Source organism: Eulemur rufifrons, chromosome 7 (genome assembly GCF_041146395.1).
Source record: "Eulemur rufifrons isolate Redbay chromosome 7, OSU_ERuf_1, whole genome shotgun sequence".
Classification (NCBI taxonomy): domain Eukaryota; kingdom Metazoa; phylum Chordata; class Mammalia; order Primates; family Lemuridae; genus Eulemur; species Eulemur rufifrons.
This window is the reverse complement of record NC_090989.1, coordinates 113300528-113323193: the sequence shown is the minus strand read 5'-3', so window position 1 is coordinate 113323193 and position 22666 is coordinate 113300528. Positions and strand designations below refer to the sequence as shown.

Genomic DNA, 22666 nt, shown 5'->3' with positions numbered 1-22666 from the left:
CCTCCAGCTCTCGGGAAAGTCGGCGAGTACGAGCCCGGGTGTGCGGCGTCGGGGACGTGCGTTGCTACTTTGGGGTGTGAGGCGTTCCAGCTCTTCTTCCCCTCCCGTGAGTCCCTCCTTTCCTCCGAGACCCCGCTGGCCCTGTGGCTGGCCGCCACCGCCGCAGCTCTCGCGCCCCGAGCGAGCAGTGCGCGTGCGCGGGCACGGGGGCGCGCGGCCCGCGCTCCCTCCCCCTCCCGCTCCTCTATAACTTGGCTGGCGAGGAGGAGGCGCCGCCGGAGTCGGAGGGCGGGGAGCTCAGAGGAGGGAGCTCGAGAGTTGTGGAGACTAGTGACTGGGAGAAGTCGCAGCCTGCTCGAGTCGGATCCTTCCCGCTCCGTGTCTCCCTCTCTCACACACCTCCTCCGCCTCTCGCCCGGGCCCCCTGCGGGTCGCTCTCGGAGTCTTGGCGCGGTGGGGGCGCCCCGGGGGTGCCCTCGCCCTCCCGGAGCGGGCGGGCGGGCGGGCGGGATGTGGCGCCTGGTGCCCCCGAAGCTGGGCCGCCTGTCCCGCTCGCTGAAGCTGGCGGCACTGGGCAGCCTGTTGGTGCTGATGGTGCTGCACTCGCCGTCGCTGCTCGCCTCCTGGCAGCGCAACGAGCTGGCCGACCGGCGCTTCCTGCAGCTCAATAAGTGCCCGGCGTGCTTCGGTACGAGCTGGTGCCGCCGCTTCCTCAACGGACAGGTGGTGTTCGAGGCGTGGGGCCGCTTGCGCCTGCTGGACTTCCTTAACGTGAAGAACGTCTACTTCGCGCAATACGGCGAGCCCCGCGAGGGCGGCCGCCGCCGAGTGGTGCTCAAGCGCCTCGGCTCGCAGCGCGAGTTGGCGCAGCTCGACCAGAGCATCTGCAAGCGGGCCACGGGCCGGCCCCGCTGCGACCTGCTCCAGGCCATGCCCCGGACCGAGTTCGCGCGCCTCAACGGCGACGTGCGTCTGCTCACGCCCGAGGCGGTGGAGGGCTGGTCGGACCTGGTGCACTGCCCCTCGCAGCGCCTGCTCGACCGCCTGGTTCGCCGCTACGCCGAGACCAAGGACTCGGGCAGCTTCCTGCTCCGCAACCTCAAGGACTCCGAGCGCATGCAGCTGCTCCTGACCCTGGCCTTCAACCCCGAGCCGCTGGTGCTACAGGTAGGCGCGGAGCTCGGGCGGGGGGCGTCCTGTCGGGAGGGGCCGCGCGTGGGAACCGGAGTCGCGAGAAGTGGCTCCGCCCGCGCTCGCTGTCAGTTTGGACTCGGCCGGGCTGGACCAGGCTGCGGGCGTGGGAAGGGGGCGTCGCTGGGGGACCCCAGGGACTGGTCCGGGTTGCAGAGGATGACCCGGCTAATGGAGAGTTTGCTCTTGTCACCTAGACTCGGGCGCATCTCGAATTTGACTGCAGATCTCTCAACGCCAGAGGGAGTGCGTCTCTAACGCTCCCAAAATGTCTCTCCAACGACTTTCCTTCCGCTCTCCTCCCTGCCTTTCTGCTTTTATCTGCCAGGGCTTGCACGTCCACGGCACAGACTGTTCACGAGCCCTTGGACCTTTCTTAGTTCTTTCCAAGTGGTTTTATACCGCGTTCACTCTTTCCTTTACTGACCCTCGTGGCTAGCCCAACTTCGGCCTCAGAGTCTTTGTTTTATTTCTTAGGTCATTTAACTGGCAGTCATTCGGACAGCTAATTCGGGGGCAAGTTGGGGGAGATAAGGTCAGAGAGTGGGACAGTGGTCGGGGTGGGGTTAATCCGAGAGCCTTGCTTTGGGTGGGATTAGAGTCAGAGAAACAGGAAAAACTAAGGCAGCGTTGGACTTGGGTCTGGGAGGGCTTAAGGCCAAGATGGGTATTTTCATTCTGATCCTGTGACCTGCCCTATTCATCTGGTAATCTGTCGAAGGAAGATGAAATGTTAGGCCAGGGCGAGAAACAGGCAAGGAGATTCTTGCCTCTCACCGAACTGCGTTATTTGCTCTCTTCAGACTTTATTTTCAAAAGAAATGTGCCTTTTAGGGGAATAGAATGGACTCTTTTTACTGGTGATAGCAAAAAAAGAGAACAAAAAACAAAAACACTGTTTACCTTTGGAGTATTTACTTGTTTCTACACATCCCCACCCGGCTTTAGTGCGGTGTCCTTGGACAGTGATTACAACTGTGGGGTTGTGATCTTTCCTTGTAACTGCAGGAAAACTTCCTGTGCTTTTCCATGCCAGTTTTGCTGTATTTCAAATACGAAGGGGAAAAAATGACTTAAAATTAATCACAAGTAATTTTGTTATACTTCACGCCCTTTCTGCACTACCAAGAATGTCACTGATACGTTCACAATGTCAGGTTCATAAAAAAAGAATGTCACTGATGGCTGGAGGGTTTGTACAGCGTGGTGGTTTGTTTTTTAAAATCTAAAGTGCATGAATAGGAATGTGCAGTATTTGTTTTCTTTTCTCAAGTTCTACACTGCCCATTTTATCTAAAAGAAACGAGCTTTGTTTGATTAGTTCAGCCAAATAATTTTAACACAAATATTTTGCTTCAAACAAAAGTTTAGAGTGTGTCTTAGTAAATTTTAAGGCATCTTAGGATATATGTAATGAGTTAATTTTCAAGTACAGGTTATATATTAAATACTGCTGCATCTCCTAATAGTGATTGTTATAAAACTGGTTAAAATTCCCTCAAAGAAATTTATTTTATTCAGTTGTTCCAAAACTAGTAAGTCTCTAAAGCTAGGGTCCCCAACCTATGATGAGTTGTATAATTATTTCATTATATATTACAATGTAATAATACAAATAAAGTGCACAATAAATGTAATGCTCTTGAATCATCCGGAAACCATCCCCCCCCCCCCCACCTACCCTGGTCCTTGGAAAAAGCGTCTTCCGTGAAAACGGTCCCTGGTGCCAAAAAGGTTGGGGACCGATGCTCCAAAGGTTCAATGTATATTTTTTGATATACACACACTTGAAACTTTGTTTTCATTTAAGCTATCTTTTCAATTTAAGAAATAGAAATCTTATTGTTTATATTAGCAAGGTTGGTTCATGGATATAGCTTTAACAGTGTGCTAAAACAGTCTGTCAGATTCTCTGGGACCCAACAATTTAGTAAGGAGCTGTCTTAGTAATGTACACTGCTATACTGAAAATACTGGCTGCCTATTGAAAGATTTTTATCAGGTGATTTTAAAAACTGAAGTATAAATAACAACTAATACTAGAACTAATGTTTTAAGAACATCATGTATCCAGTTCTTTATAAATGTAGTTATGGTGTCTGAATTTGAGAAACTTTGGCATTCAATTTATACTAAGGTAAATCTCCTTTGTTCAGGAAGGTTTTATATTTTTTTAAAGTTTCAAGTTCTGTTGGCATTTTCAGATTACTTTATAGTTGAGATAGGTTTTCTTGTGTCCTGTTTTCTGATTAACTTTTCCCTCATACTTGCTCTTTATCTGTTTTCATCTTTAGTGATAAACAACTTTTTTTAAAAGCACAGTAATTTTGTTTTTGTTTTAAACTTACACAATTGCTTTGAGTGGGTCCATTGATGAGTTCTGAGTTTGTTTTTAGTATGTGAGGAAACATGTATCAATATTGTAGACTGTGGCATTTGTAAACTGCATTTTTAATTTAGATAACCCAGTTTCCAGAAATAATACTAATACTAATTACAAACTGTGAAATATAAATTTGGAGTCTTTAGTACCAGTCATATTGGTATGTTCTTTTTTTAACCTGATGAACAAGCAAATGGAATAGACTTATTTTTAAATAAAAGAGATCTTCATAGAGCTGCTTTCTTTATAGAACCACTTGATCTTTGGTAAAAGCTAGTGAGTTAAGTATGAACAATATACTTGAGGATCGATGATGGTATAAAACCACTAAAATGAAAGGAATCTCAAAATTCTGTGATCAAACACAAAGGTTACTATACAGTAAGCCAAATCATGATGTTCATTACTTTTTGTTAGCTAGAGAACTATTCATTTTTAGTATTTGTAGGGGTTGATATAAAACTGTGTATAGCTGTTTACAGTAGTATTGGGATATTGATACTGATAGAAAAACTCAGATTTTGCTCTCTGTATTTTGCTTCATGTATTTTTTAAAAAAACATTTTTAAGGGTATGAGTGTGTGTTTTACAGCTTAAAGAAGAACTCACTTTTTTTTTTCCAGGAGAGGGAGCTACTTGGATTTTTGGACAGTTGGTGACAAAGTAGATTTTTCTTATAGTGTCCAAAAATTAACTACTTTGGAGAAAAAAGTCTTTGAACTGACTTCAAACTATTCTTAACAAAAGTTCCAGTATAGTAAAGATGCTTCCTAAATAAGCATTTAAAAATCTCTTTTGATCAGGTACTAAAGAAGCAACTGAAAGATACATATGACTTTAACCCATTAAACTTGCCTCTTCTGATTTAAAAAAAAAAAAAAACAGTAAAAAATTGAAATTTCTATTATACCTTGAAAGGAGATGTGAAAGGTATTGAGTGTGACATATATACATACAACCCTTATCTATGTAAGGCTACACAGATCTGTAATGTAAGTATGAAATGGCATGAGAGTGGGACTCTCCTTATTATTGATAAGTTAGTTTTACTAGCTTACAGCAGCTCATCTAGCTCTAAGTTGTTTTAGCATAGAATTATTATATTCTAAAGAAAACGATAGACATTTCAAGCAACAAAATAATGCTAGTACTACCTTTCAAATTTTCTACTCCGATTATCTTTTTTCTTCTTCACATTTTTACTTCACAAAGAGACATATTTCAATGCCAAGGATGCCATAATCTTATGGAAAAAAAAAAAATTGGAGGAGAGGAGCCTTGTTGATTTTGTATTGCCTAATGGAATCTTGGAATATTCAAAATTTGAGGTGTCAAAGTAATTGGCAAGATGGCAAGTTATTTTACTGCTAAATTTTCTTTCAGTATTTGTATTTACCTATTTTTGAATTTACAGAAGAGAGAGTGTGTGTGTGAGAGAGAGAGAGAGAGAGATAGAGAAAGAGAGAAGGGGGAGGAGAGGGAGAAAGAGAAATGCTTCCGGATTTACTGAAGCTCAGGTAGTATCTCTGACTTGGTAACCTGGGAGTAGTGAAGATGGTCTTGTTTATAGGAATTTGAGAAAGCTTTTGGTTATTTAAGGGGAGGAGCTGGGATTTTATTTTACTATTATATTTGTAGAACTTTATTTGCCTGAAATTTTCTGAATCATGGTTTTAATAGGATTTACTTTATTTTTATAATATGTGACTATAATTATTTAAGCTATGACTTAACATCCTGGGGCTCTCAAACACTTGGCTTGAGAAATTTTTGTTTTTTTAGTTTTCTTCTGAGCTTGACTTTCACTAGTGGGTTTAATTAAGTTCCTCTGAAAGGGAATGGGGGAATTTGGTACTTGGTCCCTGCTAGGGTGTAAGTTGGAGGCCAAGACAGATAACCTTCTTTCAGGCTTTTCTTCTTACCCCCAAATTTTTACCCAGATGAAATCAGATTAAAACAAAACAAAAACTAGAGAGTTCCTTTAAAATATGGAGCTAAGGGTAGCCAAGGATCTTGGGGGGCAATAAGTGTCTAAAAGGGTGTTTCCAACTTTGTCTCATGAGTTGTTTTTTTTTTTTTTTCCAAACAGCTTAGGGAGCCACCTATTTCTCTTTCACTGACCGCTGCCTTCCCACGTGAAAGTTTTAAAACACATTAGAGGTAGTTTTGAGTAGGTAGGTTTGAGTAGAGCACTTTTTAATCTAATAATTTCATAGTTTTTTGACTTTCTCTGGTTTTTCATATGAGGTTTCAATGACATTTTTGACACTTGCGTGTTCTTCATGAAGGAGCAAACAAAAATAATAAAACAATTCTAGGTACCTCAGGTCCCCCCCAAAAGAGGGATTTTTATTTTAGAAAGGCCCTAGAAACAATTACCCTTAAGAAAGCATCACTTCAGGATCAGTGGAGCAAAATCACTTGATACCCTGGTCTAGTTTCTGGATTTCCATGTCTTTGGACCATTTTTAATTTTGACCTTTTTGTACTTTTGTCTAATCTTTGAACTGATCTTTGTATTTTCACTGCATGGATTAGCACATGTTCCTTATGCGTGTTTTTTTTTGGGGGGGGGGTCTGCTTTCTAGATATACGTGGCTGGTTTCCCAGGGGATTGGCAGACTGGTTTTTATTTTCTTTTTTTCTGGCTTGTGGTCTCTGACCTACTTCCTTATTGCTGTCATTTGCTGCTGACTCTTCACAGAATGCTTTTTCTTTCTTCACTTTTCATTCATTACCTATATAGATATTAAATTAATAATGACCATAGAATGTAAATCCTACATTCTTCCTACACATACAATGAATTTTAATAAATGGTTGTAAAATATCTTAAGACTGAAAATTACTAGTGTAAGATGAGGGTAGTTTTTCATCCCAGTCGTAGACCCTGGAAGGTTTAATTATATAATCAAATCTTTTATCTAATTTATAGATTCTTGATAGGAAGTTATCTGTGAAATACCTGGGAGCTCTTTGGAGTTATAGCAAGAACAACTGAATTTTGTTTGCTCCATTTGGCAAATAGTCTGTTATAAGGTATTTGGATTGAAAGAATGGACAAACGGTCCTAGGCAGGGGGAGGAGCTTACTGTGTAGGAGGTAGGTACACAATACCTACATTACTACTACAGTCAACTACAATACTAATTGGTGTAATAAGCCCTACAAAAAAGGTATATGCACACTCTCAAATGACTCATTTAGGGAGGGACATCTGGTTGTATCTTGGCAGGAGTGGGTATCAGGGAATGTTTCAGGGAGGAATTGAGTCCTAAAGGATAAATGGGGTTTTGCCAGTAGATGGAGTAGTGGTGGGGACAGTGTTGAAATAGCATCTAGTTCACATTCAGTATTACTACACAGTTGTTGGGTGGCACTGAGCAACTCACTTTATGTTTCAGATCCTGAGTTTTATAATCAGTAAAATGAGGGTGTTAATACTTACCTAACAGGATTGTTTTAAAGACTAAGGGAGATAGGATTATTCAATTAATATATGTTAAATATTTTTAATTGTAAAGCTTTTGGCAATGCATTATTTCTTTGAAAATCAGCTTATTTTGTTTTTAGATAAGAAAGTAGTTGAAAAGTTCTTTAGTGCATTATGCTGACATCTAAGAATTGTTTTTACTCTTATGTAAAATGTATATAAATTTTACTTATGGCAGAAGTTCAAATGTCACCCTACATATATATTAATATATATATATCTCTCTCTCTCATGTGTACCTATGTAGCTATTTCTTCAGATATAGTTTTTTGGGAATAGTAATTAAAAAGGGGGTTAGGGATTTCTACCATATAAAATGCAATGAATAGAATGAATATTGTAGGAAAAGTGATTTAGATAAGAATTCAGAAGTACAAAGCATATAGTTTATTTTTTCTCTGTAAACCATTATTATAGCTTAATAATTCCATTTAGTACGTTAATGAATGGTAATAATAAAAAATAGGTTAAATCTGAGTTATTTATGGGTACAGAATCTTAAAAGATTTATCATCTGAAATAGGCATGATGCTTCAGGGTTGTCTTCGTGTTTTTCCTCTTTGGTGCTCTTTTGGGGTTTTAACTCTGAAGTGAAGAGATCTGACAAGAATTGTGTGGCATTGCTCAATAGTGCCAGGAACTGATCTATACACCTTTGGGATACAGCAAAGATGACAAGCCAGAGCATAGTTTGCATAGCCTTTGCTTTTTGGAGCATTCATTGTGGACAGCAGATAAAGAACAAGGTAATTTCAGATTTTGCATACCATGAAGAGAACAAGGAAGAACCTGTGTTGGAGAATTGATTGGGGATGGAATACTTTAAATTGGGTGGTCAGGAAGAATGACACTTTAGCTGAGTTTGAATGATGAGAAAAAGCCAATGGTACAAAGATCTCAGGGCAAAATCTCTTTCAGGCAAGAGATATGGCAAATCCAGAGGCCCCAAAGGAGGATCAAGCATTGGGGTAGGAAGCACAGTTAGAATGTAAAATCATTGATGCAGGCCAGGACCAGATCCCATGTAGCATTGTAACCATGCTTAATGAGCTAGGATTTCATTTTCAGAGCAGTGGGAAACAATGGAAGTGTTTATAGCACGGCCTGGTTTGTGGAGAATGTGTTATAAGTGACAAGAAAGGAATCAGGGAGGCTTTTGCACTCTTGTGGAAGAAAGCATGGTAATTTGGATTAAGATAATAGCAGTTGAGATTATTAAAAGTGGTCAGATCCAATATATTTTGGAAAAATAGCTCCCAAGACTTGCTGATGGATTAAAGTATGAGGGAAACGGAAACATAAAGGCTATCTCTCTTGGGTTTTTTTGTTCTGAGCAACTACTGAGTGACTTTTTATTATAATGAGAAAGCCACCCAGAGAAGGAATGGATTCTAAGTGGGGAAACCAAGAGTTTTGTTTGGTTATGTTAAATTTAAGACAACAAGAAAACTGATCTGCTAAAACCAGGCACGAGATATTTAATGGAGCGAAATAATGGTGCTGTTAGTGGGTGTTTTGCTGTTCTTCAGAGGGGCTGTGTTAATTCAGTTTGTGAACCAACGAAGGTTGGTATTATTCTACTTGTCAGACTGTTTAAGAAATCAGATCTTGACTAAGAAAAGTAAGGTAGCAGCATTCTTAGGTTATTGGGTCCAAAAGAAGGTTATGATGTCCTTTTTATTTCCTTGAAATTTTGTTTTTATTGGGAGTAAATGTGAGTGTGGTGTTTGTAGGTATATATTCAGTTTACAAACATTGGCTCACTTTGTGGCTCACTTTTGCCGGTTGTGAGAGTAGGTAAGATAGGGTCAGTTGAGACTAGTAAATTTATTTTATATATATATATTTAAAACTGTACCCAAGTAAGCTTTTTTTTTTTGAGAGGGGGTAGAATTTACTCTTTTTAAAATTTTTTTCCAGAGACAGGGTCTTGCTCTGTTGCCCAGGCTAGAGTATGCAGTGGTGCGATCATAGCTCACTGCAGTCTCAAACTCCTGGGCTCAAGTGATCCTCCTGCCTCAGCCCCCCAAGTAGCTGGGACTACAGGTACATGCCACCATACCCAGCTAATTTTTCTAATATTTGTAGAGATGGGGTCTCACTGTGTTGCCCAGGCTGGTCTTGAACTTCTGGTTTCAAGTAAGCCTCCTGCTTCAGCTTAGACTATTTATTCTGAAAGATAATTTATTTCTATTAGACTTTGGTAGAGATTATTATTATTTTTTTTTGGTGGTGGTTGTTGATGTGTTTTGACATTCGTTTCCAATTTTAAGTACAGCTGTTGGACATGGTATTCAGTGAAATAACACAACCTTACTATTTTCAGGGCATTACTTAATATTATTGGAATTTGAGGTGGGTGGAAAATGGCATTCAGAAAATTATTTCATGAAATAAATGGAACATATCCTAGGATTTAAAAATCTGGAGATTGTTAAGCTCCTACAGTATTTGTAATGGATTTTGGCCACTACTTGGCAGTATAAATTAAGAAGCTAAGGTCTTAGAGAAATTTTAGCAAAATTCAGTAACCATTAAATCATCCCAGTAATTTTACTATATTCCCCCTCCAGACAGTTCTCAAAACTGTGAACACATTAGTCTGTCACCAGTATGGTTGACTAATCTCTATGAACAGCTGTTATAACATGCATTACTACAATGGGATTTTCTTCAAATTTGGGCCTTTGAAAATAATTTTAAAACTTGAATTGAAACTTTAAGCATTTTTCTATGCTTTTGATAACATTTAGTTCCTAAGAGTGTTCTCAAGTTTACATTTTGTATTTTTGCTTTTGTGCAGAAATGCGAGTTATGTAGAAAGTCTGATAACCAGTTTTTGGATTGTATATTTTAATTATTAATAGTTTTTTTATGTTAGGTTGTTTATCCTAGGAATTTCCTCCTTTTTTAAAAAAATCAGACTTTCATAGTAACACATTTCTTGTTCCGTATTCATTTTGTCTCTTTAGGCAAACTGCAAAGTTGTGCCCCTTTTAATGGAATATTGTGAGGTAATAAATGACTATAAAATATTGTATATTTCTTGTATGAAAGGAATTTGGTCTTTTAAATTTAGTTTACAAATATTACTTTTGATCACATAGAAAAAAAGATAATAGAATAATAGAGCACAAGCACTTTTAAAGTTGACTTTATTTTAATCTATTAGTCTCATGTCATTCATTGTTAAGTAAATAAATAAAACCAAAAGATATTTTTTTATGTATCTTACTCATGTATTTTCTCATGGCTATGTTATGACATGATAGAATAAAATGGCCTTATTAACCTGACAGGCCAGTATTAGCTATTGATCAGAGGGGATTATTTTGGATCACATAAAATATAATATTTGGTTTTGATCTAGGTAAGTAATAGGTTATTTCAGCATTTGAAAAACTTCCTTTGTGGTGCTTACAAAAAGCAAGTTGAAATACTATGTTTACATATGTATATGTTACCAATTTTTAAATTTCTTGCATTTTTAGTGCTTGCAGATGCTCTATACATTTCTCATAGCATCAGATCTTTATAAAGTTTGATAAATAATTATTCCATTATAATTAGAAACTACTAGAGGGCAGTAAAGGTATTTTTCTAATTTGGTGGTTCTTGGCTATATTTGGAAGGTGCGAATTGCTTGTAGATGCCTTTTAGTAGGTGATATGAACATAAGCACATCTCTTGATGAATGTTGATTCTTTATTTAACAGATTTAACTAGGAAATATAAAAGTACTTTGGTGATCAGTTCTTTATAAAATAGTATTAAATTTATAAAGTACATTTTATACCTTTTTTTTCCTTTGATCCTTGGATTGCCCTGATGAATATGATGATAAAAATATTAGTTCTACAGAGGAGGAAACCAAAGCTCAAAGAAATTATTAGTTTGCCATGGTTACAGCTCATGAGATGTAGAGGTGGAGGTGGACCTCAAAATCTAGAATTTCAGATTCAGTATTCCTCTTATATACTTGTAGTCCACTTATATTGCCATTTAAATATTAAAAATTTAAATACTATAAAGAGTATATCCAAATTTTTCAATGTTTATAAAATTGATTATCTGCATTATATTATCACCTTCATTTTTTTTTCTCCTACAATGGATGATGACTTTAGTGGTTTTGTTATTTCTGAAACCTTGGCTTTAACATAGTATCAGTTCATACACTATTATTATTAGCATTATTTGAGTTTTACAGTATCCAAGAAGTACCTTAAAGTTTTGTTACCAATAAAACAAAAGAAAAAAACATAGACATGGGATTAGGTTTCATATTTAAAATACTTTTTATTTTGTAAATTAATAGTGAAACATTTAATATTTCTTTAAATCTTAGCATTTAACCATGTTTGACTTAGTACTTCAAATTTCCATTTTTAATTTTTACATTCGTAGTACAATAGATGTTTTTGGGTTGTCACCAACTTCTTTAAAAAAAATACAGTTATAGAAAACTACATATATACTTCCATACCTCTTTTGTGCATTTGTATAATCTTGAACTAATACTTACTTTTAAAAACTTTATATATTTATGATATATTCAAGCCTGATTAAAAGCCTTGAAAAATTAGTCGAGTGTCTCTAATCAAATTATAATTGATACCATTCTAAATTTAAATATGCCTTTCTTCAAATGAAAAGTACACATTTTTTAAGTTATAAATAATTCATTAAAATAATCATATTTTATTTCAGATTAAACTGTGTGCTTGTGCTAAGCAATTTGAAAACTCTGATTTTTAGATTTTGTTTTAAATAGGAAAATGTAGACTTCACCAGTAAACTTACCCTGGCTGCACTGTGGGAGTTTGATAATCAGGAAGAATCTCTTTTTCCTTTTTTTTTTCTTTCTTTTTTTTTTTTTTAAAGCTCAGAGACTTGTCTAACCAGGTCTTCATTATCCTTGTTTTTCTTAATGCTTGATATTTTAACAAATCCAAGCTCTAACATCTAAAAATTTTGTCTCTCAAACTCTGTTTGACCGTGGTATTTTGGTTTTAAGCCAGAATTGCTTTATACAAATACTTTGGCTTCTTTTGAGCATTTTCTTTGAACTACAGTGTGTTCAATACAATTCTGTTCTCATTAATGAAATTATGACTGTTTTCATTAGTCAATGAAAAATTCTTGTCATCTGAGCAAATGGTGTGAATTCATTTTCATTTATTAAAGTTCTTCCCAAAGATTAGGTGGCAAACTATATGAAAGAACTGTAGTGCTCTTCTTAAAATGAGGCATAACGGTATTTTAGCTAACATTGTCAGAAATCACTGTTTGAATGTAAAGTTGCTCAATATGACATTTGTTCATATATTTTACCCTTTTCTGTGAGGGACTTGGGTAATGAAGTGTAGATTTGACTGTCATTTGCCAATTGGAAATACTCCAAAAACAAGGAGGCATTTGTACATGTGCAGATGTTGGCACGGTTCCCTTTTCTCCTGTTGTCAAAGACCATTTTATTTTCACAAAGATATGTTTGTATCTGTTCTGCAATATGGCATGTGAATAACATACCAATAGTGTATGGAGAAGGTTTTTGTTTTACTTTTTGTATGACAAAACTGTATAGTCTCACATATTATTTATTTTTAGTGCTTACATTTTTTATGTGAGGGATTTTATACATGAGTGGTTCTGGGAAATAGTTAAATCTTTTGTAATAATTTGTCTAACTAAAATTTCAGGGTCATGAGTGTATTTTAAATTGAGGGGGAGTTGAAACTAATGTGTGGTTATTAGCACACAGTTCTTACACTATTGGCTATGAGCAAAAGAAATAAAAAAAAATTCTCAGGTTCAAGATTAAAAATGTGTTTACATCTAATTGCTAAAGAATCAGTAGATAATATCTCTGAACTAAAACTGAGTTAATTTACTATAATTAAATATTCATAATATATCTAATTTTTTCATTTACATAGTATTTTATCACAAAGCTACGGATATTAAAATTTTAAAGAAAAAAGTTACATACCCACATATAGTTACTGTGCATTGATAGAGTTGAAAGGGAGCAATTGAAAATAGTAATTATAGCTAAAGTTTAGTTTTACAAATCTTTTTTGTTCTAAAGTTAATAAAAGTTTTAATGCAAGGGTATTATTGAGTTTTGACAATTTTTTAAAGCTCAGGGTAAAATTACTATTGCCCATTTTCCTAAGAGATACAAAAGCCTCATCTCCAGGTCTTTAAATGTATAATATATAGACTATTCAATTTTTAACAATGGAAGTAGGCTACATTTATATAGGCATACCTCAGATATATTGTGGGTTCAATTTTAGACAATTGCAATAAAGCAAGTCACATGAAATTTTTGATTTCTCATTGCATATAAAAAGTTCTTTTTACATTATACTGTAGTCTACTAAGTGTCCAACAGCATTGTATCTTTAAAAATGTATACCTTGATTAAAAATACTTTATTGCTAAAAAATGCTAACAATCATCTGAGCTTTCCGCAAGTTGTAAACATTTAGCTGGAGAGGAGTCTTGCCCTCCATATTGATGGCTGCTGACTGATCTGGATGATGGTTGCTGAAGATTGGGGTGGCTGTAACAATTTCTTAAAATAAGACAATTAAGTTTGCTTCATTGGTTGACTCTTTCACAAAAGATTTCTCTGTAGCTTGCCAGTTTGATAACATTTTACCCACAGTAAAACTTCTTTCCAAACTAGAGTCAGTCTTGTCAAACTCTGATACTGCTTTATCAGTTAAGTTTATGTAATATTTTAAGCCTTTTGTTGTTATTTCAACAACGTTCACAGCATCTTCACCAGGAGTAAATGGTGGTTTATCAGGAGTAAAAAAGTGGTTTCCATCTTAAGAAACCACTTTCTTTGCTCATCCATAAGGAGCAACTCTTCATCTGTAAAAGTTTTATCATGAGATTAGCAATGCAGTCACATCTTCAGGCTCTACTTCTAATTCTAGTTTCCTTGCAATTTCCACCACGTGTGCAGTTAATTCATCCATTGAAATCTTGACCCCCTAGAAGTCATCCATGAGGGTTGGAATTGACCTCTTCCAAACTCCTGTTAATGTTGATATATTGAACGCTTCCCATGAATCACAGATGTTCTTAATGGTATCTAGAATGGTGAATTCTTTCCAGAAGGTTTTCAATGTACTTTGCCCCGATCCATTAGAGGAATGACTCACTGTCTACGTATGGCAGCTCTAGCCTTAAGAAACGTATTTCAGTAAGGCTTGAAAGTTGAAACTGCTTCTTCATCCATGGGATTCAGAATGGATATTATGTTAGCAAGCATGAAAACAATATTATTCTCCTTGTATATCTCCCTCAGAGTTCTTGGGTGACCAAGTGCCTTGTCAGTGGGTAGTAATTTTTTTGAAAGGAATCATTTTTTCTGAGCAATAGGTTTCAACAGTAGGGCTTCAAACATTCCGTAAGCCATGCTTTAAACAGATGTACTGTCACTCAGGCTTTGTAGTGCCATTCATAGAGCACAGGTGGAATAGATTTAGCATCATTCTCAAGAGCCCTAGGATTTTTTTGAATAGTAAATGAGCATTGGCTTCAATTTAGTCACCAGCTACATTAGCCCCTAACAAGAGAGTTCCCTTTACTTTGGAGTTTTGAAGCCAGGCATTGACTTCTCTTCTCTGGCTATGGAAGTCCTAGGTGGCATCTTCTTCCAATATAAGGCTATTTTGTCTACATTGAAAATCTGTTGTTTAGCTGTTTTTATCAATTATCTTAGCTAGTTCTTCTGGATAACTTGCTTCCGGATAGTTTGTATATCAGCACTTCAACTCCCACTTTTACATTATGGAGACAGTTTTTTTCCTTAAACCTCATGAACCAACCTCTTTAGCTTCAGACTTTTCTTCTGCAACTTTTTTACCTCTCAGCTTTCATAGAATTGAAAAGAATTAGGGCCTTGCTCTGGATTAGGTTTGGGCTTAAGGGAGTGTTGTGGCTTTGATCTTCTATTCATACCAGGAAACTTCCTCCGTATCAGCAGTAATGCTGTTTCACTCTCATCAGTGGTGTGTTCATTGGAGTAGCACTTTTAATTTCCTTCAAGAACTTTTCCTTTGCATTCACAACTTGGCTAACTGTTCGATGCAAGAAGCTTAGCTTTTGGCCCATCTTAGCTTTTGACGTGCCTTCCTCACTGAGCTTAATAATTTCTAGCTTTTGATTTAAAGTAAGAGATGTGTGACTCCTCCTTTCCCTTGAACATGTAGAGTCCATTTTAGAGATATTAATTGGACTAATTTCAATATTCTGTCTCAGGGAATAGGGAGTTCTGAGAGGAGGGGAGAGATGGGAACGGCCAGTTATTAGAATAGTCAGAACACACACATTTATCAGTTAAGTTCACCATCTAAAATGGGCACAATTCGTGGTACCTCAAAACAGTTACAATAATATCAAATATCATTGATCATAGATCACCATAGCAGATATATTATAATAATGATGAAAAAGTTTGAAATATTGTGAAAATTACCAAAATGTGACACTGAGACACAAAGTTAGCACATGATATAGGAAAAATGGCATCAATAGACTTAATGTTTGGTTGCCACAAACCTTCACTGTGTAAAAAATGCAATGGGTGAGAGATGCAGTAAAGCAAAGCACAATATAGTGAGGTATATCTGCATTCTATAGTATTTTGTTAAAAGATTATATTTAATACCGTCTTCCCAGTCTGCCTCCCCTCCCTGATAATGGTGTGTAAACATCTTCTCACGTAATTTTTTTTCAAACTTGAGTAAAGGTTCTAGGCTGAGGGATTGGCTCTTAGAATATACCTCTGGTCATATGATCCCATCTAAGTTGTTGTTTAAAACATTACTTACCATCCCTTTTTTCTCTAATGCTCATTTTTTAATTATGTGTTTTAACAGTGGGAAGTATCTTAGATAAAGCCTAACATTTTACCTAAGTTGAAAATGACTTGTTCGGAGACATGGAAGGCTTTTCTTTTGATTTAGGGTGATAATACTCTCAGTAGTTTTAAAATACATTAGAAAACCTTGCTAAGATGAGAATGATTAATTTTGAGACTGGGCCAAGGTGAACAGAAAATGTGATGGTTGAAGAAAGGGAAACAAAATGGCCTTGGGACCAAAGGTACTGGGAATAGAGGTCACATTGATAGGATATTAGGTTGCACCTTCCCAGCCTTGGATGTAGGTTAAAAGACACCTCCCAAGAATCCTTCTCTGAATTGCATCCCTGCCTGCTTCTGGACTAGGTAAGGCCTAAATGGCTCCTTAGAATTTGTGTCACTGCTTTTTGACTAACACTTACCATACTCATAATTATTTATTTGGTGTCTACCCTTTTAAAATAAAAGCCCATGGCTAAACAGAGACTGTTTAGTTCATTCTTATTGCTAGCATAACACAGTTCCTGATGCCTGGTAAATGATTACTGGTTAACAGATTGCAAAGCTGTTCATTCCAAAGAAAGGATTGGTTGATTACACTTAAACAGTCAAGAAGATAAGGGAAAGTGTAAATACTTTAGATTTGGTAATAAAGACAGTGTCTTGCTGTTTATTGATTAATTTGGTTCTGAGATATTGATAAGCAAGACTTGTCAATCCTATTTTAGCTTTATAATGTAAAGTTCTCCATTTAAATTTTTTTTCAGATCCATAGTAATGGTATGAGTTAGAAAAAAAAGTGAAGTTTATCTCTAATGAACTGTTGAATATAACAAGAAAATCCAAACACATTCTTAGTAGTAATCTTTACTGAGAGGATCTGGGGATAGACATAGGATATCTCCTTCAGAATGTCTTATAATATTTAGATAATTCTTTTGTAGAGTTTTCCGTCTGATGAAGGTTGGCCATTTGCAAAATATCTTGGAGCTTGTGGAAGAATGGTGGCTGTAAATTATGTTGGCGAAGAACTATGGAGTTACTTTAATGCACCATGGGAGAAACGAGTTGACCTCGCTTGGCAATTAATGGAAATAGCAGAGCAGCTTACAAACAATGATTTTGAGTTTGCACTCTACCTCCTGGACGTCAGCTTTGACAATTTTGCAGTTGGTCCTAGAGATGGGAAGGTAATCATTGTGGATGCTGAAAATGTTTTGGTTGCTGACAAAAGATTAATTAGACAAAGTAAGTATGTAACTTTTAGGTATTTTTTGTACACATTTTTTCAGTGTCAAAATGATGGTTATATTTATATGAAGTAAGCCTTAAATTTATTCTTTAGGTGGCAATCTTGCATCTTTTTGCTTTATATAACTAGTATCAGTAAACAAATGCAGGTACTTGTCAACTTATGAAGAGGTTGCATCCAGATAAACCCATAAATTGAAAATTTTGTTAAGTTGAACGACGTGCAATTAATACATCTAACCTCCTGAACATCATAGCTTAGCTTAGTGTAGTTTAAACGTACTCAGAACACTTACAGTAGCCTATAGTTGGGAAAAATCGTCTAACACAAAGCCTATTTTATAATAAAGTATTGAATATCTCATGTAATTTATTTGAATATTGTACTGGAAGTGAAGAAGAGAATGGTTGTGTGGGTACTCTAAGTACAGTTTCTACTGAACGTGTATCACTTTTGCACCATCTTAAAGTCGAAAAATTGGAAGTTGAACCATTGGACTGTCAGTACTAATTTATTTTTATACTTGCACTCTTAGTCACAGTTTCTCCATATTTAGTAAAATATCCTTTGGGTTCCAGTGGACACAAAATACCTAGACTCATGTGTTTTGCATACTATGTGCTGTAGTCTGTTTTAGGAGTCTAATGCAGAATTAAGTTTACATTATTACAGGCCACCAGAGTGACTGTACTGCTTTCATGAGGCATGATTTTTCTGTGGAATCTCTTACAGGCATGTTCTGTATTGTATTGTTTTGTGGGGCTCCTACAGTGATAGTTTGGTTTTGTTTTTAACCATTTGGGCTAATTTCTAGCACTGTGGATCTGACTGTGGTTTGACATTCTGATTATTACAATTCACCCAAAACTTTGTTCTCCCTTTAATGTTTTTTTTTTTTGAGACAGAGACTCACTCTGTTGCCCAGGCTAGAGTGCCGTGGCGTCAGCCTGGCTCACAGCAACTTCAAACTCCTGGGCTCAAACGATCCTCCTGCCTCAGCCTCCCGAGTAGCTGAGACTACACGCATGCACCACCATGCCCGGCTAATTTTTCTATATATATTTTTAGTTACCCATATAATTTCTTTCTTTTTTTTTTTTTTTTTTTTTTTTTTAGTAGAGAACGGGGTCTCACTCTTGTTCAGGCTGGTCTCGAACGATCCACCTGGCTTGGCCTCCCAGAGTGCTAGGATTACAGGTGTGAGCCACTGCACCCAGTGTAGGGTCTTATATTTTTAATCCCCCTTTCTCCCCTGATAAAAGGGATGTGAGGATCTTTTGATGAACAGAGGCTGAAAATTTGTGCACCTTGGGAAATGCAGTTAATGTGACAGCAATATATTAGGGTTGACATTTACTTTTGCATGATTAAGATTTAGCATGATCCTGCTGAATACTTGGTTATTTCCACTGACTTGTTTTGATTCTGTACTCGCCAAACTACTTTCTGATTATTGCTTTACTTGCCATGTAGATCCTCCCACAGGGAGTGAATGCCCTGCTGCTGGAGTGTTCCTCTCCCCATTTAACCTCTTCCTACATCTGTGAATGTTGCACCAGCTGACACCATGCTTTTATTTTTAAAAGAGTGCAATTCAGTGGTTTTTAATATAGTTAGAGTTTGCAATTTGCCTAACCTTTTAAGATTTTTATTCTAGTGTTTATAAAAATGATTTTTTGCAGTTCATTTTACGTGGACATTTCTGAAATAATTATTACAGTTTTATACCAACTGATTCCTGACCTTGGATAAACCCCCCTCTATAACTTATATATACTTACATTTCATACAGTGAACATTTTGCTCCAGTGCTACTTTAACTCTGGCTAGTTCTTTTCAAATGTCTCATGGGCCCTCTAAATAGCCACTTTGCAAAAGGCCCTGTCTACTAATTCACCCTCTTTTCTTTTACTTTCTAGTAAATGACCTTTATTTTTTTCTTCACAGAGAAATTGAAGTTTTGCTATGGTAACTTCCTCAGCGTCTTTCCCTTTACCATCTAAATCTAGTTAAAACAACACACATTCAATCTTTCTTTTTCAGACAAAGTAGATCCTTCCTTAAGAATTTGTTGACTCAGTTATCTTCTTCAACTTTGCACCTCCTTCCTTTAATACCCAATTTCTCTTACCTCCTCATAAATGGGTATGTATAAGACCCTCTCCTACTTCTTGCTTTTCAACTGTTTTTATAAAAGTAGTGCTTATTTACCGCTCTGTTTCCTCAACCTCCATTCATTACTTAGCCCATTAAAATTTGACTTAGATGTCTGCCTTGCCATTAGCAACTGTCTAATTGGCAAATTCATGAAGTGGCTCTGATTTGTACCAATTTCTTGCAATTCTTTTCTCGACTTCCTTCTACTGAAATAGTAGCTTTGTGAAGACATTAAATATGATTTTATTACTCCTTCGCTTAAATGGTTTTCATTAGTTCCCATTGTTCTTCAAGTAAAATCTAAACTCTTTACCAGGGCATAATCTGTGTGACTTAGCTCTGTTCTGCTTCATTTTTAATATCCTTCTGTCCATTGCCCTTGATGCTTCAGCTACGATGGCCTTTTGTCTTCTTGAATGAACCTTTCTACTTCTGGGCTCTCCCATATGCAGTTTTCTCTGCCTGACATGCCTTGTCCCTCCTCCACATGTGGCTACTTACCCCTTAAGCCATGGCTCCATGCATCAACTACATCTGTACTGATGAGTTCTAAGTATGCCTGTTATACCCCTGACCTCAAAGTCAGAAGTTTCAAGTCTAGTTCTAATTGCTTATATGACATACCCACCTGGATACCTTATAGATACTTTATATTCATTTTATTTATGTATGAAATATTGATACTATTATGTTAATAGTATGTCTGTTTTGTTATCCAATTAGAACCTTAAAGTTTACCCATATACTTATTTGTTAATTTTTGTGTGAAATGTTTCTCCAACCTGGCTTTTCTCTCTGGGCCTTTAGTTGCTGTCATCATAGTCCTTCTGGTCTTCAGCTCATAGTTATCTTTCTATAAAATAAATCATAGTCATGTTCAGTAAATTACAACCTATTTTCCTAGCTACATCTGTGCCTCTTCTCCAGCTACCTGTTTCAAACTATAGTCGGTAAACTATTGTCTCCTGAATCAGCTGACCAATCCCTAACTCCATGCATTTGCATATATTGTGCCCTGCACCTGGAATGCTGTTTTTTTTCTTGCTGCTTTTTCTTTTGATTTTTTTTTAGACTCACTCATTTCTGCAGATCTTGCTTCTCTTTAGATTTTTTTTTATCCTTAGGACTTAAATCACTTGGGAGAGGCTAAGGTGGGAGGATCCCTTGCAGCCAGGAGTTTGAGACCAGCCTCGGCAATATAGCAAGACCTGTCTCTAAAATGAAAGGAAAAATTAGCCTGACGTGGGGGCACACACCCATAGTCCCAGCTATCCAGGAGGCTTAAGCAAGAGGGCCCTTTTCCCCGGATTTGGTCACTGCAGTGAGCTATAATCGTGTCACTGTACTCCAGCCTAAGCAACAGCATGAGACCCCATCTCTAACAAAAAAACAAACAAATAAAAAAAAAAACTTGTATGTTTTATGTATCCTTCTATAGCCCCCAGGTAAAAGTGCTGATTCCTCTCTACTCCTGTAGCATTGTGTCATACTTCTGTATGGCGTTCTCTGTGTATGGTGGAAAGTCACTAGACTGAACCTGTAAGTGGTAGGGATCTTCTCTGATCCTTCTGCCTTGTATTGGTAGGTTCCCAATAAATGTTTGTATGAATTAATGCATTTAAATGTTTAAAGATACAATATACTTTTATACATAAAAGTATACAACAAATACTTTTATGTCAAAATTAACCACTTTAAAATGTATTTTTCTCTTTCTGCTTTTCCCCCTTTCACAGATAAGCCTGAAAATTGGGATGTATGGTATGAAAGCAAATTTGATGACTGTGATAAGGAGGCTTGCTTGTCATTTTCAAAGGAAATTCTTTGTGCTCGTGCCACTGTGGACCACAATTATTATGCTGTTTGTCAGAACCTCTTATCCAGACATGCCACCTGGCGTGGCACTTCTGGAGGACTCCTTCACGATCCACCAAGTGAAATTGCCAAAGATGGCCGACTTGAGGCCTTGCTGGATGAATGCACCAATCCAAAGAAGCGCTATGGCAGATTCCAGGCTGCAAAAGAACTGCGTGAATATCTAGCACAATTAAGTAACAATGTGAGGTAGTCTATGGTGAACTTTTTTTTTCTTTTCTCCATTTAAACAGCACTGGCTAAAACTAAACCACCAAAAACTATTTGGAAAAGCGAAATTTGGAAGTATTACATTCAGAGGATGATAAACTTGCACTGATAAATCTTATATTAACATCCATCAAAATAAGACATCACTTCAAAAATCACATGAGGCTTCTGCAAATAAGTATGTTCTTATACTTTGGAGACTTCAGCTATCATCATCTGCTTTGCCCCACCACCCCTCCACCCCTCTGATGCCTGAGTGGATTACTGAATATTGTTAAGCTATTGGAAATGAGTCTGATAGTTACATTGGCTTGTGTATCAAAGGGTACTTGGTACTTAGTTTGCATTACTATCATGATTTTGTGAATCTCTTGCATTTACTTTGAATGTCAGGTTAGATTGGCCTGTTTTATAGGCCACTTTTTTCTTCTGATGTGTAGAGTTTTTTTCACTTTTATGTTTTTTACTAAATTTTACGCTTTCAGGTTCCTATAGGTGTTCATTTAAATTTTGACCGTTTTCATTCAGTGCTATGCGGTACATATTTACTGTTAGGGCGGGATTCCCAGGTTTACTGTGTGGTCTTTTTTTTTTTTTTTTTTTTTTTTTAGAAAGCTAAATATTATATTATGTAAATACTTTTTTTCACTACCTTCTGTGGTTTCACCATTGCATGATATAATTTCAGGTTATTTAACAGTTACATCCCTCTATGCCTATAATTGTAAGTGTTCACTAAACATGAAGTTCGGCATATGTTGCAAAATGTCATTTTGTCCTTTACTAAAGGCTTTAAAAAGATACTAGCAATCTACACCTTGTTGTTAATTTTGGTTCAGAAAAAATATAACCCAGTATTTTTAAAATGCTAACTAGTCCAAGATAGTAATGCATATGCCAAAGAAATATTAGACCTAGTCTCATGTTTAGAATTTAAAATAAGATTTGGTTGTCTACTTATTCTTACCATCTGACTTCCAATATTTTAGCTTTGTCATTAAATTCAGATCTCCCTGTTTAATTTTGAAAGTTAAACTACTGCTTTCAAGAATATCTTTATGTGAATACAAATTAAGAAACGTGAAATTTGTGGGCTATTTAAAAAATATTAGAGTATATAAGTTGACTGTCACTAACATAGATAATATTTCTCTGTTTGAAGTTATTAATTTTGTTTACAGCAAAGGTTGGTGTAGTATGCAGTAGTGAGTTCCAGAC

General features: G+C 36.9%; 1 protein-coding gene across 1 annotated transcript; it reads left to right on the top strand.

Moving 5' to 3' along the window:
• Positions 1–471: 471 nt before the first annotated feature.
• DIPK2A (divergent protein kinase domain 2A) lies at positions 472–22035 on the top strand. The gene is made up of 3 exons (XM_069473134.1): positions 472–1167; positions 16899–17202; positions 21100–22035. Exons 1-3 carry the CDS (start codon positions 511–513, stop codon positions 21429–21431), a joined length of 1293 nt encoding a protein of 430 aa, XP_069329235.1. The 5' UTR covers positions 472–510; the 3' UTR covers positions 21432–22035.
• Positions 22036–22666: the final 631 nt, after the last annotated feature.

What these genes read in the sequence shown, in the direction of transcription:
- DIPK2A (XM_069473134.1), top strand. Translation starts at nt 511, where the DNA reads ATGTGGCGCCTGGTGCCCCCGAAGCTGGGCCGCCTGTCCCGCTCGCTG. An exon ending in CCGAGCCGCTGGTGCTACAG is followed by an intron (nt 1,168 to 16,898) that starts GTAGGCGCGGAG and finishes ATTCTTTTGTAG; the next exon opens with AGTTTTCCGTCTGATGAAGG. An exon ending in CAAAAGATTAATTAGACAAA is followed by an intron (nt 17,203 to 21,099) that starts GTAAGTATGTAA and finishes CCCCTTTCACAG; the next exon opens with ATAAGCCTGAAAATTGGGAT.